The sequence below is a fragment of the Scyliorhinus torazame genome, chromosome 5 (genome assembly GCF_047496885.1).
Source record: "Scyliorhinus torazame isolate Kashiwa2021f chromosome 5, sScyTor2.1, whole genome shotgun sequence".
Classification (NCBI taxonomy): Eukaryota; Metazoa; Chordata; class Chondrichthyes; order Carcharhiniformes; family Scyliorhinidae; genus Scyliorhinus; species Scyliorhinus torazame.
Genome location: NC_092711.1, coordinates 280494204 through 280512457, shown reverse-complemented (window position 1 = coordinate 280512457; position 18254 = coordinate 280494204). Strand labels below are relative to the sequence as shown.

The 18254-nt window shown below is 49.9% G+C and overlaps 1 protein-coding gene across 1 annotated transcript in view; it reads left to right on the top strand.

The window, feature by feature from the left end:
- LOC140421161 (SH2 domain-containing protein 1A-like) overlaps nt 1–17999 on the top strand; it is a 78388-nt gene extending 60389 nt beyond the window's left edge. The window contains exons 3-4 of the mRNA XM_072505615.1: nt 13781–13898; nt 16083–17999. Of these exons, the coding sequence (XP_072361716.1) occupies nt 13781–13898; nt 16083–16129 (165 nt within the window). The 3' untranslated portion in view covers nt 16130–17999. The remainder of the gene's footprint in view (nt 1–13780; nt 13899–16082) is intronic.
- Nucleotides 18000–18254: the final 255 nt, after the last annotated feature.

Below are 18254 nucleotides of genomic sequence, written 5' to 3'. Positions count from 1 at the left end.
TATTGAAGCAGGTTCAAAGGGCCAAGTGACCTATTCCTGCTCATAATTCACATGTTTGCACGTCCGTATAGTCCTTGAAAGGGCCACCCAGTTAGCCCCATATCCGTGTTTTTTTCCCCCAGAGCCCTATGTGTTTCCTTTAATGATAAGGATTTATTCCTTTTGAAAGCCACTTTTGAATGTGTTTCCTCCATCCTTTCTGTCAGGGTATTCCAGATCACAATCTGCATAAACAGATGTTTCGTATGTTGCCTTTGTTTTTTTTTCACCAATAAACATAAATCTGTGCCTACTGGTGACTAACCTATCTGCCACTGGAAATTATTTCTCCATATTTACTCCATCAAAACCCTTCAATGATTTTGAACTCCTCCATCAAATATCGTCTTAACCTTCTCTACTCCCTAGCTTCTCCAACCGTTCCACATAACCAAAGTTCTCATCCCTGCTACCATTTTAGTAAACCTTTTCACACCTGACCCAAGCACTTCACATCATTTCCAAAATGTGGGGCGAAATTCTCCCCCAACGGCGCGATGTCCGCCGACTGGCGCCAAAAACGGCGCCAATCAGACGGGCATCGCGCCGGCCCAAAGGTGCGGAATGCTCCGCATCTTTGGGGGCGGAGCCCCAACATTGAGGGGCTAGGCCGGCGCCGGAGGGATTTCCGCCCCGCCAGCTGGCGGAAATGGCGTTTGTTGCCCCGCCAGCCGGCGCGGAAATGCGGCGCATGCGCGGGAGCGTCAGCGGCCGCCGACAGTTTCCCGTGCATGCGCAGTGGGGAGAGTCTCTTCCGCCTCCGCCATGGTGGAGGCCGTGGCGGAGGCGGAAGGGAAAGAGTGCCCCCACGGCACAGGCCCGCCCACGGATCGGTGGGCCCCGATCGCGGGCCAGGCCACCGTGGGGGCACCCCCTGGGGTCAGATCGCCCCGCGCCCCCCCCCCCAGGACCCCGGAGCCCGCCCTCGCCTCCTGGTCCCGCCGGTAAATACCAGCTTTGATTTACGCCGGTGGGACAGGCAATTTCTGGGCAGGACTTCGGCCCATCCGGCCGGAGAATTGAGCGGGGGGTCCCGCCAACTGGCGCGGCCCAATTCCCGCCCCCGCCCAATCTCCGGTACCGGAGACTTCGGCGGGGGCGGGATTCACGGCGGCCAACGGCCATTCTCCGACCCGGCAGGGGGTCGGAGAATGACGCCCGTGATGTCTAGAACTGAAGACATGAAATAGTCCAGCCAAGATTTGATCAGCGTTCTTATAAATGTTTAGGATAACTGCCTTGTTTTTGTCTGCTATCCCATGAAGCCAAGGAAGGATACAGCCGCTTTTCGCAGCTTTCAAAGTGTTTGTGCCACTTTCAAAGATTTGTGTCCATACAATCTCAAGTTTCTCCATTGCATTAGCTCTTTTCCAGGGGAAAAAATACCCCAGCCTGTCCTTGTTTTTTCAGATAGTTATAACCTCTGAGTTTTGGTATCATCCTTGTCAAGCTTTTCCCTTGCATTTAAATCCTGTTTGTCAGAAGACTGGAACTGTGCATAGTACTTTAATTGTGGTCTCGCCAAGGTCTATACAAGTTTTACTGCATGCACAATGAAATTGATCTTGACCTATTTGTGCTCATTTAATATTGTAAAAACCTTGATACACACATACAGACTGTAATTAGAATTTTACATGTGTCCTTGCATGATTTTACTTCCCATTATTGTCGTTAACCATTGCCCTCTCTATTCTTTGTATTGCTATGTTGTTCCTCTGAGTTCTCAGTTTTCCTTCCTTCTGAGGTTTAAATACAAATGTTTCACTTGTCATTTTCTCTATGTTCACACAGACTTCATCCCTTATTTAAATGCATTAGTTTGTAACTGGAATTGGCTTCTCGCCTTCCTTCTACAGCTTCACCGTTACCTTCACCTAAGCATTAGTTTTTGACTCGTCGTTCTTTTGTTACCTTACTGTAGTGTGTTTGGTAGTACTACTGTATGTAACATGCATTACTCAATCCAGTTGCGGCAGAGGCTTTCTGCACCTTGCTGAAGAAGGCTCAAGGTATTGAAAGGCTTATTGAGTAACAGAATTTAACAACTGCGTGAGTTCTTACTTTAAGATCAATACCAGTAGAAACAACGTTTATATACAGTAGCTATGTCTGACCAAACTAGTAGCCCTGAGCTAGATCTAAGCTCCTGCTCTCGTCACAGTCTAATCACCAAGAGAGACAGAGAGCCACTTGCGTCTGGCTTTTATACCTACCAGTGCTGCCCCCTAGTGATCTTTCAATTTCCTATTAACCCCTTATGTACATACCCATGTAAAGATCACTACATCCGCCCTTTTTTAAATTTTTTTTTTTAACATAGTTTCAGTGTTGTTACTAGAATGGATCAAACATAGTTGGTATCGTGTGCAAATGCATTACAGAAATCAATGATTGCATCAGTCCAATGTTCACAGGTTCAGACGGTTGGGTGTGCAGCTGATTCGAGTTGATCTCCTAAGTGGGCATGGAGACACTGAGGTTTTAATGTCCGTCTGTTCACCGGCTGATGGTGTCAAGTGTTGTCGAGTGAGTGAGTCCTGTAGACAGGTCAGAAACACAGGTTCAGGAAGTGGAACCTTTAGCAGGTCTCGTCGATTGTGTCTGAACAGCACACCTTCGTCGGACTTTATAATGTATGATCGTGGCGCTGCTTGTCGTAACACTGTTGCCGCGTTGGACCATCCTCCACCTGGGTGTCGCAGTCGAACCATGTCATTGACCGCTAATGGTTGCAGCGATTTTGCATGCCGGTCATAGTGCTGCTTTTGTTTGTGACGTTGGTGTCGTATCTTGTCCAGCACTTGTGAGTGATCCGGATTGCTGAAGTGTAATGCTGGTAGTGTTGTTCTCACATCTCGATTGAATAGCATTTGAGCTGGTGATAGCCCTGAGCTCAACGGTGATGATCTGTATGATAATAGAGCCAAGTGTATGTCGGAATTCGAGTCAGTGGCCTTGCTTATGAGTTGTTTGATAATGTGTACACCTTTCTCTACTTTGCCGTTGGATTGGGGAAAGTGTGGACTCGATGTCACGTGTTTAAAGTTGTATTTCTTGGAGAATTCCGTCCAATCTCAGCTCGCAATGCAAAGACCATGGACGAAATTCTCCCCCAACGGCAGGATGTCCGCCGACTGGCGCCAAAGACGGCGCCAATCAGACGGGCATCGCGCCGGCCCAAAGGTGCGGAATGCTCCGCATCTTTGGCGGCCTAGCCCCAACATTGAGGGGCTAGGCCGACGCCGGAGGGATTTCCGCCCGCCAGCTGGCGGAAATGGCGTATGTTGCCCCGCCAGCTGGCGCGGAAATGCGGCGCATGCGCGGGAGCATCAGCGGCCGCTGTCAGTTTCCCGCGCATGCGCAGTGGGGTGAGTCTCTTCCGGCTCCGCCATGGTGGAGGCCGTAGCGGAGGCGGAAGGGAAAGAGTGCCCCCACGGCACAGGCCCGCCCGCGGATCGGTGGGTCCCGATCGCGGGCCAGGCCACCGTGGGTGCACCCCCCGGGGTCAGATCGCCCCGTGCCCCCCCCCCCCAGGACCCCAGAGCCCGCCCACGCCGCCTGGTCCCGCCGGTAAATACCAGGTTTGATTTACGTCGGCGGGACAGGCAATTCCTGGGCGGGCTTCGGCCCATCCGGGCCGGAGAATCCAGCGGGGGGGACCCGCCAACCGGCGCGGCCCGATTCACGCCCCGCCCAATCTCCGGTACCAGAGACCGGGGGCAGGGGCGGGATTCACGGTGGCCAACGGCCATTCTCCGACCCGGCGGGGGGTCGGAGAATGACGCCCCATTATCGGACATGACTGTGGAATACCACACCTCGAGAATGTTTCCTTGCAGGCTTTGATAACTGATGCGGACGTGAGGTCCAAGAGTTTTATTACTTATGGAAAATTGGAGTAATAGTCACTGATAAGACCATAGTTTCGACCATGGAGCGCAACTTTGTTCGACGGTGACGTAGCCATCTCATGCTGCTGGAGTGGCTCCTTGCATTGTGCTGGTTGATGTTTTTGACACGTGTCACATGTGAGTATCATGTTTGTAACATCCTCATTTATGCCAGGCCAGTACACGGATTGCCTTGCTCTTCTTTTGATTTTTCGATTCTAAGATGTCCCTCATGAATCCTGCGGAGCATGTCTGACCTGAGCGTTAATGGAATGGCGATTCTGTCTTTTCTCAATATTAATCCGTCCACTACAGACAATTCAGTTTTGATGTTTTGGAACTGCGGGCACTGTCCTTTTGGCCAGCCATGCTGAAGGTTGTGCATGATTTGGAGCAAGGTCGCATCTTCTTGTGTCGCCAGACGAATTTGCTGCAGCGTCTCGTCAGATGCCGGGAGAGTCTCTCTGCACAACGGTGCTTGAGCTTCTACATCGTCAATGGACACAGGGGGGTGATCTGTCAGTGTCCATGGCTCAGGACAGTGTGTCAGCTATGATAAGGTCCTTCCCAGGAGTGTAGACCAGTGTGAAGTCATATCTCCTCAGCTTCATCATCATGCGTTGTAGGCGCAGCGTCATATCATTGATATTTTTTTCAATTATGTTGACCAGCGGTCTATAATCCGTCCCAACTAGGAACGTGGGAAGGCCGTACACAGAGTGGTGAAATTTTGCTATACCAGTGATCAGCCCCAGGCACTCCTTCTCTAACTGTGCATACCTGCACTCTGTGGCGGTCAGCGCTCTAGACGCGTATGCAACTGGGACCCAGTCCGATTGGTCATCCTGTTGGAGGAGTACTGCACCAATTCCATGTTGACTGGCGTCGGTGGAGATCTTTGTGGGTTTGTGGTAGTATGTATTGGGGGTCATGTGGGACTGGAAGCCCTAATGTCATTGGCTGACAGATCCCGGGTCCTGGTTGGCCGTTGACCTCAAGCTCCGCCCTGAAGGCGAAGTATAAGAAGCCGGTGCCTTCCCCCGCAGGCCAGTTTACTATCGGGCTGCTGGGGAACAGACACGCTTAATAAAGCCTCATCGACTTCACTCTATTCGTCTCACGGAGTCTTTGTGCGCTACAATTTATTAAGCGTGCCTAAAAAGGACTATGGAGCTCAGGATCATTCCAGAATGCCTGCTCGCGACAAGACGGCAAGCTCCCGGAGAATCGATGGACGAGTTCTACGCCGCGCTGCTGATTTTGGGACGAGCCTGCAGCTGCCCGTCGGTGAATGCAAACGAACACACGGACATGTTAATACGCGACGCTTTTGTGGCAGGTATGCAATCCTTCAAAATCCGCCAAAGACTTCTAGAAAAAGAGTCGCTAGGACTTTCAGAGGCACGGGCCCTAGCAGCCTCCCTAGACGTGGCCGCGCGTAATACCCGCGCCTACGGCCCCGACCGCGCGGCAGGCCATTGGGCCCCGTACGTATCCGTCGCGGCAAACCCCCTACCCCCCCCCCCCCCCCGGACACCCCACAGGCTTGCGCAGTCCAAACGCTGAGTCGCACCGGGGGCGCCCGCTGTTATTTCTGCGGCCAGGCGAAGCACCCCCGACAACGCTGTCCGGCCCGCGCAGCCATCTGCAAAAGCTGCGGGAAAAAGGGCCACTATGCGGTGGTGTGCCGATCCCGCGAGGTCGCCGCCGTCCCGGGGCCACAGGGAGCCCTACAAGCAGTCTATGCCTCCCAACCCCCCGAGCACGCCATGTGCGACCCGCAGGCGCAGCCGCTCTGGGTCCCGACCACCGCGGCCACGGGAGAACTGGGAGCCCTGCACGCCGCCTACGCTCCCCAACCCCCCTCCCCGCAACCCATGTACGACCCGCCGCCGGCGCTACCGCTTTGGGTCCCGGCCAACACTCTCCACGGAGAGGAAGGGGTTTTTCGCGTCCCGAACGCCACCCTCACCCCCGTCCCGCGTCCCGCGCCCCACGCCCGACCACCTCTGTCCCCGGTGAGGGAGCTCCTCGCGCTCCTTGCGCTCGCGGCCCCACGCCTGACCCGCCGGCGCCGCCGACTTGGGCCCCGACCACCGCTGTCCCCGGCGAGGGAGCTCCGCGCGGTCCTAGCGCCCGCGGCCCTGGCGCTCGCAGTGAAGGAACTCCGCACGGTCCTAGTGCCCGCGGCCCTGGGGCTCGCAGTGAAGGAACTCCGCTCGGTCCTAACGCTCCCCAGACCCCCCAGCACACCATGTGCGACCCGCAGACGCCGCCATTTTGGGTCCCGACCACCACGAGGGGAGGGGCGCCGTTGTGCGACCCGCAGACGCCGCCATTTTGGGTCCCGACCACTACGAGGGGAGGAGGGGCGCCGCTATCTTTGACCGCCCCCGACCTGTACGACGCATGGGGGCGGCCATTTTGTCCATCCCCGACGCCATCTTGGACGGCAACAACGGACCCCACCCCACTACTACAACCACGGCTTGCTTCGGTTACGCTCGATCAGGCTCGGCCCCGGACTCTCCAGACGACGACGACAACGGTCCTAATTAACGGCCACGAGACGCCATGCCTAGTCGACTCCGGGAGCACGGAAAGTTTTATACACCCCGACACGGTAAGACGCTGTTCCTTAACTACCTACCCCAGCGCACAAAAGATTTGCCTAGCTGCAGGATCCCACTCCGTACAGATCCAGGGATTCTGCATAGTTACCCTAACGGTACAGGGGAGGGAATTCAAAAACTACAAACTTAACGTCCTTCCCCAACTCTGTGCCCCCACCTTGCTGGGCTTAGATTTCCAATGTAACCTACAGAGCCTTACGTTTAAATTCGGCGGCCCCATACCCCCACTCACTATCTGTGGCCTCGCCACCCTCAAGGTGCAACCCCCGTCCTTGTTTGCGAACCTCACCCCGGATTGCAAACCCGTCGCCACTAGGAGCAGACGGTACAGCGCCCAGGACCGGACCTTCATTCGCTCCGAAGTCCAGCGGCTACTAAAGGAGGGCATAATCCAGGCCAGCAATAGTCCCTGGAGAGCGCAGGTGGTAGTAGTGAAGACAGGGGAGAAACAAAGGATGGTCATTGACTATAGCCAGACCATCAACAGGTACACACAACTAGACGCGTACCCTCTCCCCGCATATCCGACATGGTCAATCGGATTGCCCAGTATAAAGTCTTCTCCACCGTGGACCTCAAGTCCGCCTACCATCAGCTCCCCATCCGCCCAAGTGACCGCAAGTACACAGCTTTCGAGGCAGACGGGCGATTATACCATTTCCTACGGGTCCCTTTTGGCGTCACAAACGGGGTCTCGGTCTTCCAACGGGAGATGGACCGAATAGTTGATCAACATGGGTTACGGGCCACGTTCCCGTACCTCGACAATGTAACCATCTGCGGCCACGATCAGCAGGACCACGCGCCAACCTCCAAAAATTCCTCCAGACCGCCAAAGCCTTGAACCTCACGTACAACGAGGACAAGTGCGTTTTTAGCACCGATCGGCTAGCCATTCTGGGCTACATAGTGTGCAATGGGATAATAGGCCCCGACCCCGAACGTATGTGCGCACTCATGGAATTTCCCCTCCCGCACTGCCCAAAAGCCCTGAAATGCTGCCTGGGGTTCTTTTCGTACTACGCCCAGTGGGTCCCCCAGTACGCAGACAAGGCCCGCCCCCTAATACAGACCACGACCTTCCCTCTGTCGACAGAGGCCTGCCAGGCCTTCAGCCGCATCAAAGCGGACATCGCAAAGGCCACGATGCGCGCCATCGACGAGTCCCTCCCCTTCCAGGTCGAGAGCGACGCCTCCGACGTAGCTCTAGCGGCTACCTTTAACCAAGCGGGCAGACCCGTGGCCTTCTTCTCCCGAACCCTCCACACCTCAGAAATCCGCCACTCCTCAGTGGAAAAGGAAGCCCAAGCCATAGTGGAAGCTGTGCGACATTGGAGGCATTACCTGGCCGGCAGGAGATTCACTCTCCTCACTGACCAACGGTCGGTAGCCTTCATGTTCGATAATGCACAGCGGGGCAAGATTAAAAATGACAAGATCTTAAGGTGGAGGATCGAGCTCTCCACCTTCAACTATGAGATCTTGTACCGGCCCGGAAAGCTGAACGAGCCGTCCGATGCCCTATCCCGCGGCACATGTGCCAACGCACAAATTGACCGCCTCCAAACCCTCCACGAGGACCTCTGCCACCCGGGGGTCACTCGGTTTTACCACTTCATCAAGTCCCGCAATCTCCCATACTCTTTAGAGGAGGTCCGTACAGTTACAAGGGACTGCCACATCTGCGCGGAATGCAAACCGCATTTTTTCAGGCCAGATGGAGCGCATCTGATTAAGGCTTCCCGCCCCTTTGAACGCCTCAGTCTCGATTTCAAAGGGCCCCTCCCCTCCACCGACCGCAACGCGTATTTCCTTAATGTAGTGGACGAATACTCCCGCTTCCCTTTTGCCATTCCCTGCTCCGACATGACCGCGGCCACAGTCATTAAAGCCCTGAACAGCATCTTCACGCTGTTCGGTTACCCGCATACGTCCACAGCGACAGGGCGTCCTCTTTCATGAGTGACGAGCTGCGCCAGTTCCTGCTCAGCAAGGGCATAGCCTCAAGCAGGACGACCAGCTACAACCCCCGGGGGAACGGGCAAGTAGAAAGGGAGAACGGCACGGTCTGGAAGGCCGTCCTACTGGCCCTACGGTCCAGGGATCTCCCAGTTTCACGGTGGCAGGAGGTCCTCCCGGACGCTCTCCATTCCATCCGGTCGTTATTATGTACAAGCACTAATCAAACGCCTCATGAGCGTCTCCTTGTCTTCCCTAGGAGGCCCTCCTCTGGAACGTCGCTGCCGACCTGGCTGGCGGCCCCAGGACCCATCCTGCTCCGAAAGCACGTGCGGGCACATAAGGCGGACCCGTTGGTCGAAAGGGTTCACCTCCTCCACGCAAACCCCCAGTACGCCTACGTGGAGTACCCCGACGGCCGACAGGACACGGTCTCCCTGCGGGATCTGGCGCCCGCCGGCACCACGCACACCCCCCCGACACCATCAACCCAACCGCCCCCCTTCCTGCCACCGCCGCACCCCGCGACCGCCCCCTTCCCAGGAGGATCAGTCCCCCTCCCCTTTGCACCGACAGCTGAAACTGTGCGGCTCCCGGAGGCGACAACACTGGTACAAGCACCACCACCACCGCCGGGGCCGAGGCGATCGACACGGACGACCAGACCGCCCGACCGACTCGTGGCGTCGATGTAAAACAAAGATGGACTGTCCAATGAACATTTTGTTTTTCCTATACCCTCTGTAAATAGTTGTAACAGGACGATACTGTCCAATACTGTACTACCATGTAACTGTTCTATCCTCCCAGGACCAGCCCTGTAAACCCTTACCACCATACGAAGCATCACCCCGCCGGGTTCATTTTTGACAAGGGGTGAATGTGGTAGTATGTATTGGGGGTCATGTGGGACTGGAAGCCCTAATGTCATTGGCTGACAGATCCCGGGTCCTGGTTGGCCGTTGACCTCAAGCTCCGCCCTGAAGGCGAAGTATAAGAAGCCGGTGCCTTCCCCCGCAGGCCAGTTTACTATCGGGCTGCTGGGGAACAGACACGCTTAATAAAGCCTCATCGACTTCACTCTATTCGTCTCACGGAGTCTTTGTGCGCTACAGGGTTTTGTTGGGTCAAAGAATGTCAGAGTTGGAACTGCCATCAATTGGTGCTTCAGATCCACCCACTCTTCTTGGTGGCGTGGAGTCCAGTCAAACTCTGTGTCCTTCCTTATCACGTTTTGTAATGCTGACCTCCTTGTTGATAAGTTTGGGATAAACTTGCCTCGGAAGTTGATGAGTCTAAGAAACCGGAGCACAGATTTCTTGTCTCTTGGCTGCTGCACGTTCTGGATTGCTGCGATCTTTTCATTATCCGGCCTCAACCCTTGCGCTGATATAGTGTCACCCAGGAAGGTCAGAGTTGAGCTTGCGAAGGTGCACTTGGATTGGTTGCGTTTCAACCCAAATTGGTGAATTCTTTTGAAGACTTGCCTTAATCGAGCAATGTGGTCTTCTTCTGTCTTTGACCATATGATGATGTAATCGACATATACTCTGTCACCTTCAATGCCCTCTGTCATCTGCTCCATGACTCTGTGAAAGATTTTGGATGCGGAGATAATCCCGAAAGGCATGCGGTTATAGCAGTATCGTCCAAACAGCATGTTGAACGTACACAACAGTCGGCTGGAATCGTCGGGCTGCATCTGCCAGAAGCCTTGGGAAGCATCAGGTTTGGTGAATATGCGAGCCTTCGCCATTTCACATGTTATCTCCTCTCGCTTGGGGATGGGGTAGTGTTCCCTGCGAATGTTTTTGTTCAGATCTTTGGGATCTAAACAGTTTCTGTGGTCACCTGATGGCCACTTGACACACAGCAGCGAGGTGACCCAGTCAGTCGGCTGTGTGACCTTTGATATTTTACCTTGAGATTGTAGGTGTAGGAGCTCTGATTTTAGCCTGTCCCGCAAGGGAGCTGGTACCCTCCTAGGTCGATGAATGACAGGTTTTGCATCTTCCTTAAGCAGGATTTTGTATTTGTAAGGTAACGTACCCATGCCACGAAAAGCGTCAGGATACTCGCTGAGCAGCAGCTGGATGTCATCGTCTAGTCGTGATGAGTCATTCATGTACATTAATATTCTCCAGACCAGCCGCAAGTCCTTGCAGGCTTGAGCACCTAACAGCGATGTCTTTTAGTATTCCACGATCTCGAAGCGTAGTCCCTTCGACCCCTCTTATTGACTACTTGTAGGTGGCATGACCTTCTTCAGATGATCTGGTTGCCATTGTAACCTTTAACTTGCATGCAGCAGGTATCATCTCGTGTGTCCCTGGGATGGATGCGAGATCATTGCTTGTCATCAAGTTTGCGGACGCTCCCGTGTCAAATTGAACGTAATTGGGAAGTTGTTCACTTGCACCGTGGCGTTCCATTCACTTTTGGAGTCAATGGCATTAACGTATTGCGGATTCGTGGTCGGCGCTTGAAGTTCCTCTGCCGAATCTATTATTCCGACGAAGTATATGTTCTCCCAGGAGTGGAAATTTTCGTGGTCGGAAAAAGTTTCTTCGGGTGTTTGGTTTTCCATTGTAACCACTGTGAAGACCTTGAAGTTTGCATGATTCTGTGTTGGAGAGTGATATTTTGCTGTTGACTTACACTGGGAGGCGAAATGATTCAGTTTGGAGCACTTTAAACATCTTTTCCCTTGTGCAGGACATTTCCCTTTTAAGTGGGCGTTGCCACAGCGGTAGCACATCATGACGTTCATGCGTAGGAAGCGATTTTGCATGCACGAATCGCACCTTAGGCTGAGTTCAGTATTTTCCGTAGTGCGCATGCACGTACATATTTGAATTGGAGCTGGCGGCCGGAAGAAGATGCCAGTGAGGAGAGGACACCATTTTAACTCCTTCCATCTCCTGGAGGAATTTCTCCCCGTTTTTTTTCTGAAGACACTCAAGGTAATGTTGTTTCTTTTGCTCTTGCACTGTGCACTTTGCTATGGTGGTTTTTAGAGTTAGATCATTTTGTTGCATTAGTGATTCCCTTAAGTGTTCATCGGAGGGTCCATAGATTAATTGATCTCTGATGATGGAATCAGTTAAATCAGCATAGTTACAGCCTTGTGCTATTAATCTGAGATCTGTGACAAAATTAGAGATTGTCTCGCTGTTTTTTTGGAACCTGTTGCGTAGGTTAAATCTTTCCAGGATTTCAATAGACTGTGTTTTACAGTGTTATTCAAATTTTGCGAGTATCACTTGAAATTTAGTTTTGGCTTCATTTTCAACGTAAGTGAAAGAGTTATAAATGTCGATAGCTTGCTGGCCTGCCCTTGCTAGTAGCAGCACAATCTTTCTCTCGTTGGAGGCTGTGTTTAAGTCAGTAACTGCCATGTATATTTGGAACTGTTGTTTAAACATTTTCCAGTTACTATTTAAGTTACCGGTATTTTCAGTTGCCGTGGAGCTTGCACATGTTCCGTCACGTCGGTTGGATGTCTAGGATCCAAATGCTGCGAAGTCTTCCACAGTTGAGCGATCGGTACTTTAATTTCTGTTCTTTTCTTCCTTTTCTCAAACCTAATCTAGCTAGTATTGTTTGTTTAAAGCCAGTCTGGTACCATCTTTTGTTACCTTACTGTAGTGTGTTTGGTAGCATTACTGTATGTAACATGTGTTACTCAATCCAGTTGCGGCAGAAGCTTTCTGCAGCTTGATGAAGAAGGCTCGAAGCCGTCCAGAGGTATTGAAAAGTTTATTGAGTAACAGAATTTAACAACTTCATGAGTTCTTACTTTAAGATCAATACCAGTCGAAAAGTTACAACGTTTATATACAGTAGCTATGTCTGACCACACTAGTAGCCCTGAGCTAGATCTATGCTCCTGCTCTCGTCACAGTCTAATCACCAAGAGAGGCAGAGAGCCGCTTGCGTCTGGCTTTTATACCCGCCAGTGCTGCCCCCTAGTGATCTGTCAATTTCCCATTAACCCCTTATGTGCATACCCATGTAAAGATCACTACAGTTGTGTCATTGTCTGCTGCTCCTTTCACCTCAGCCGGATCCTCCATTCTCCACAGTGGACGGGAGCTTGTTCATGTGATTAAAAATAAAGTTTTTTTTTGTCCACAATGGATTCTTTATTGGATTATTTTGTTTTGGCAAAGTTACCACTAGCTGTTTTTCCAAATTGCAAGGAATATACATTACAGTCTGTCTAATAACTCGTGACTGAAGATGAGGCAGGGACATGTGCAGTTAAAGAAACAGAAAACAGAACATGCTGGAATCATTCAGTAAATCAGGCACACCATCTGTTGGGAGACATGGCAAGTTGGTGTTACAGGCACCACTCTCCAGTCCAACCGATGCTGTTTTTTTCACTCCTTTGCACCATTCCAAGAAAACCTGCTCACAGACTACTAGAGCCATTTAGTTGCTCCTTTGCAGTAGCAGTCAAAGTATTTGTACTCTGGGATGTATCTTTATGTGTTTTTACTTCTGCTATACTTACACTCATAGCCTTTGTTCATTGATTTGGGTTTTACTGTAAAGCTCTCTAACTTTTCCCAATTTTGGTGATTTTTCTTCCTTTCCTCTTTCTCTCAGAGCATCTTATAAATGTTTGTTCGGATCTTGTCCAGATCTTTCAACTATTAACCAGCCCTTTCTTTTTATAGACACCTACAAACTTGCTGTGCCTTCAGCCTTTTCTGCCCGCAAGCAGTTTTTCTTCTTTTTATTTCTATAATTTAATACCAGAAACACCAGGTTTTCTTTTGAAATAAATTCCTTGACCTTATTATTTGACAATGGCAGGGATTACAAGTTGCAATGTGAGAATAATGAAACAAAAGTGATACTGGTCATCAGTTGCGTTTTATTGTATGAACAGGATTCAAATATTAACAACGTAAGTTTTGAAACCAGAAGGCAAAGAGTAAGAGGAAAGTCACACGACACTTACTTCATTCAAAAGATGATGGAGTGTGGAGTATGTTAAGAGGCAAGGGTGATGAAGGAGGAAGTATGTGGCCAATTGTTCAAGTTTGAGATTACAGATAGAATAATGTCGGTGGCATGCCAGGGATTTTCTGAAATGCATGACTGCCAGATTACAATATCCTTATAATTGCCACATTTTGGGAAGGAGAAGAATTAAATCGGTAGGCCTTTGTCCGATTCACAGGGAACAAGCTAATTTTGCTTTATCCTGTACCCAAATATTGTTTTGCTTTTATGTGTTTACAGACTGCACCTGGAGTCCACAAGAGGCTGTTTCGTAAAGTGAAGAACTTAATTGCTGCATATCAGAAGGAGGATCAAGGCCTAGCAATACCTCTACTATACCCTGTGTACAAACCCAAAGGTATTTGTGGTAATTGTTCCTTTTCGGACAACATGGCATATTAAGTGTCACCTGGCCTGGGGGACCAATGGGGCCTCAGAATGGGGAACCACGCCGGGGGTGGGGTCCTCTTAGGCAGGGAGGCATGTCGGGAGCTAGCTGCAGCCATGTGGCAGCTGAACAATTCTTGTTGAATCCTTAAAAAAAAATTTTTACATTAATTTTATAGTATTCCTTATTTTCAGTGTTGTAAATGTTGTGCATGAGTGTGTGTTTGTGTGCAGAACAGGCTGTGAGAGATTATAGGGGGCGATTCTCCGTTATGGAGGCCAAGTGTTCGCGCCGTCATGAACGCCGTCGCGTTTCATGACGGCGCGAACAGGGCCCGGGCACGACCTATTCTGGTCCCCACAGGGGGCCAGCCCTTACGCGGCACCAAATGGGTGGCGCGCCAACCCGCGCATGCGCAGTCGGGGCAGCCAAATCTTGCGCATGCGCAGTTGGGCTGCGCCATCCTGCGCATGTGCGGGGAACGTCTTATGCACTCTGGCCCCTCACCAACATGGCGGAAGTGTTCTGGGGCCGCGCACGGAAGGAGGTAAGCCCGGGGGGGGGGGGGGGGGGGAGGCCGGCCCGCCGATCGGTGGGCCAGACCCCATCGGAGGCCACCCCGGTGAAGGAGCCCCCTCCCTCCCCCACAGGCCGCCCCCCTCAGCATTCCCGCAGAGTTCCCGCCAGCAGCGACCAGGGGTGGACGGTGCCGTCGGGGACCTGGGGCGTCATTCTCCGCCGGCGGGAGTCTCCGTTTTACCGGCGCCCGGGGGTCTCCCGACGGCGTGGGGCTGCCCCACAATGGGAAACCCCATTGACCGGCCGGTGTAACGGAGCATCCCGCCGGCGGGTCGGGGCAGAAATGTGGCGGGGCGGGATGGAGAATTTCGCTCCTGTTGTGTCGTAGCGGCCGCTCAGCCCATCCGAGCCGGAGAATCGCCGCTCGTCGGTTCTCCGAGCAGCCCGGTGTGAATCGCACGCCGCTGGTTTCCGGGGGGGGGGGTGGGAGAATCACGTGCAGGGGTCGGGGTGGCGTGGCGCGATTCGGGCGGCGCCCCGGCGATTCTCCCACCCGGTGTGAGGGGGGAGAATAGCACCCATAATCTGTGGATCCTGGATCTTCATATTATTCTATGAAGCCCAATGTGCAGTGGAAACTGGCATCCATTGCTGAATGTAGATAAGGGGCAAAGCAGATCACGGAGGTCACTGTTCCCTATTAGGAGCAGGAAAGATCCCTCAACTGAGAAGCCTACTTCTACTCACATGGATGCATCTCAGTTGATATAAGGACCATCGGCACTTCAATAATTCTTGAGTGAATATCAAAAGCTGGATCTCCCAGCATTGAGAGTCCTCTTACCTCATTTCCCTTGGCAGTGACATTTGGTTTTAAGGAGAGGGTAGTGGTTCTGTTCCTTGCCAGACAAGGCAGAAAACCTAGGAAACAGCAGGAAACTTGCACCATGGCCCAGTTATCTGGTGACTTCAAGGTTTTGTCAATTCTGCCCACTAGTGCATGTAGACATCGCGACATGGCACCTATGGCTTCCATCCATTCAACAACCTGAGCAGCAAAACAACTGAATTTCCACCCTAAACCTCTCTGCCATTACATATCTTTTTTTTGTCCCTTAAGTTCTTTCTTAAACCTTATTTCTTTGATCAAGCTTTTAATTTTTCCTCTTAATCTTTCTCTCTTGGCTCATTGTAAAATTATGTCTACCTACCCATCTGTGGAGTGCGTTGGGGTACTTTCGCACTTTGAAGTCATAATATAAATGTGTTATGGTTGTAATCAACCCTATGAGGGAGCGCACCTGAGCTGCATGCGGTCTACACACGACACACACTTTGTCATAATGCCACTGGATCGTGATCAGGATTGGAAGCTCCTACTTAGTTTCTCCTCACCTTCCAAAGTCAAGGACAGGCACTGAAACCAGATGCGCAACAAGAACAGCGCAGACAGAACTTGAAATGGGAAACCTTCTGCCTCGCACAGCTCAGAGCGAGACTGAGGCATTACTTTTAGCCCACTAAGCAATCGTACAGCTCATGCATAAATTTGTTCAGTGATAACACATTTAATTCTCATACAGTTTTATTGACTAAAATCCTCAGTATAATGGTGAAAGTTTACGTGTTTTACAGGCGTTGAAACAGACGAAGATTATCTCAACATGCAACCTGCTGAATGATTACATATTCTTTTTTAAAATTTCCAAATGATGTCGGACTGAACTTACTATAAATGCTTTTTATTGAAATGGGCTGCAGCCGTCAACCTGAATATATCTTCATTGATCTTTTGATGGTCTGGAACACTTCAACATTCTAAATACTACTTTCTTTTTTTCTCGAGTACCAGATGCTTTACTAGCAATGACTACTCTTGATATATGTTTGAATGATAAGTTTTGGCATACTTCAGTAGTCAGGTTCTCGATGAAGCAGAGGGCTTTTAGTAATAAATTTATTTATTTATCTTTTTCCCAACCTTGTTAGAGAAGGGGATCTCTGTGCATTTCATGCTGTTCTGAAACAGCGACTGGTGTTCAACTAAAGAAAGGAACCAAAAAAGTTTATTTTTATAACTACTTGACTGATTTACTCTTAAAAGATTTTTTTTGTTGAAGAGGCAAATGTATTGTTATTTGTTAATAATTTCATGCCAACAGTACAAAAACGAGAACAGATTTCCATTGTAAGTATAGACACCCCCGGGTTTCTGCAGGGGTTGGCCTAATCTCTCATCATGGTGAGAGGTTCGTGCTCCATGGTTTTGATAATCTCCCTCGAAGGAGATGGAGCAACTCCTGTAGAAACTTAGCGTTATTGTTTTGCTTGCACTTAGCGAAGAACCAGTCTCTCTCAACTTGAGCTGGCTCTTCATTGGCACTGGCGGGATCATTATGAAATGGCCAAATAATGATTACATTTGGCTGACACAGCAACACTTCATTGTGCACCGTAACAATCCACCGTCTCAATCTTGCTGTTGTCTAAAATTATTTCCCCCTGAATTTTGTTGAGTCATACTTCTGGCCAGATGAAATTATTTCATGGAGCTTAGAGCCTTTTGGGAAAGGTACATATAAAATTAAAAGAGAGGTGTTGTCGCAAGGGGATTGAATGAGGTATGAGTATGTCAGTACGTAGTTAGGAGACAAATGTTCTTGGTATCTGCTGGAACGGACTGCTAGTTAATGCTTTCGAAAAACTGTTTCTGTGAAACACACTGGATTTATTACCTGATTTGTTCTTAATTGATAGCCATTTTGAGTCCATTTCTTTGAAAGAAATGTAGTGATCTAGTAATAATCATGTTCCCTTCAACTTTTTCTTTCTCATTTGAAGTACACATCGTTTTCTATCCAAGCTGTGAAATGTGACGATGTAGAACTCTTGTTCCTGTCAATTCATCATATTACATGACTAGATGTTTGGAGATTTGCAAACTTGTATTGTTTTTGTTTTTGTACTTTCCATCTTGGAGCTAGTTAGTTTTTACTTTAAAAGCTTCCAAAATAGCGACATTTAAAAAAACATGAAAAGTGGAAAAATTAAAAGCTGAAGTTGCAGGAAGGCATGGTAATTTTTATATATCTTTACTTTGGATTTTCTCCAGTTATATCCTTACGTGGGGTACATAAAGTACCTTAATTTTTATTTGTGGGTAGCCTTGAGTGTCTGCAGGCCATTTGACTGTTTAGAGGAACACAACTCAGCACAGATCAATTTTGTCCTCACTTAAAGTCCAAAGATCCACCTCCCAGCAGTTGCTTCCGGATAATGATGAAGGGCCCAGCTGATGTTATTCCTCCCACTCTCCAGCATGGGATGTTAAGACCCATGGTGGGCTAACTGCTATTATGGTTGAAAACCAGTAACTTAAAAATAACCAACAGTCCAACTTGGGACCTTCATTGTTCATTCCCACCCTGAGGCATAGCAGCCATCTACTGACTTGTTTTGTATTTAAATAATGGTTTGCAGCTCACTCATGACTTTTGTAATTAAAATCAAATAATGTGGGAATCCTTGTATGTAAAACATAAATAAATATATCTTTATTACTTTATGTTGATGCATTATTTCTCAACACCACTCCACCATACATTTATCTAGTGTTTCTAATGTCAGTAATTTAGTATATAGGGGCTTAATTATCTCTGGTAGTGCACTGTTTAATATATTCACATAGAATCTGTTTGTGTTCTACTTTAATTAAGCAATTTCCCATTTTTTGGTAGTTTATTCATTGCATTAGGGTGATATTAAAAAGTATATTTTATATGAACGCATAGATAAAGGGTGAGATTT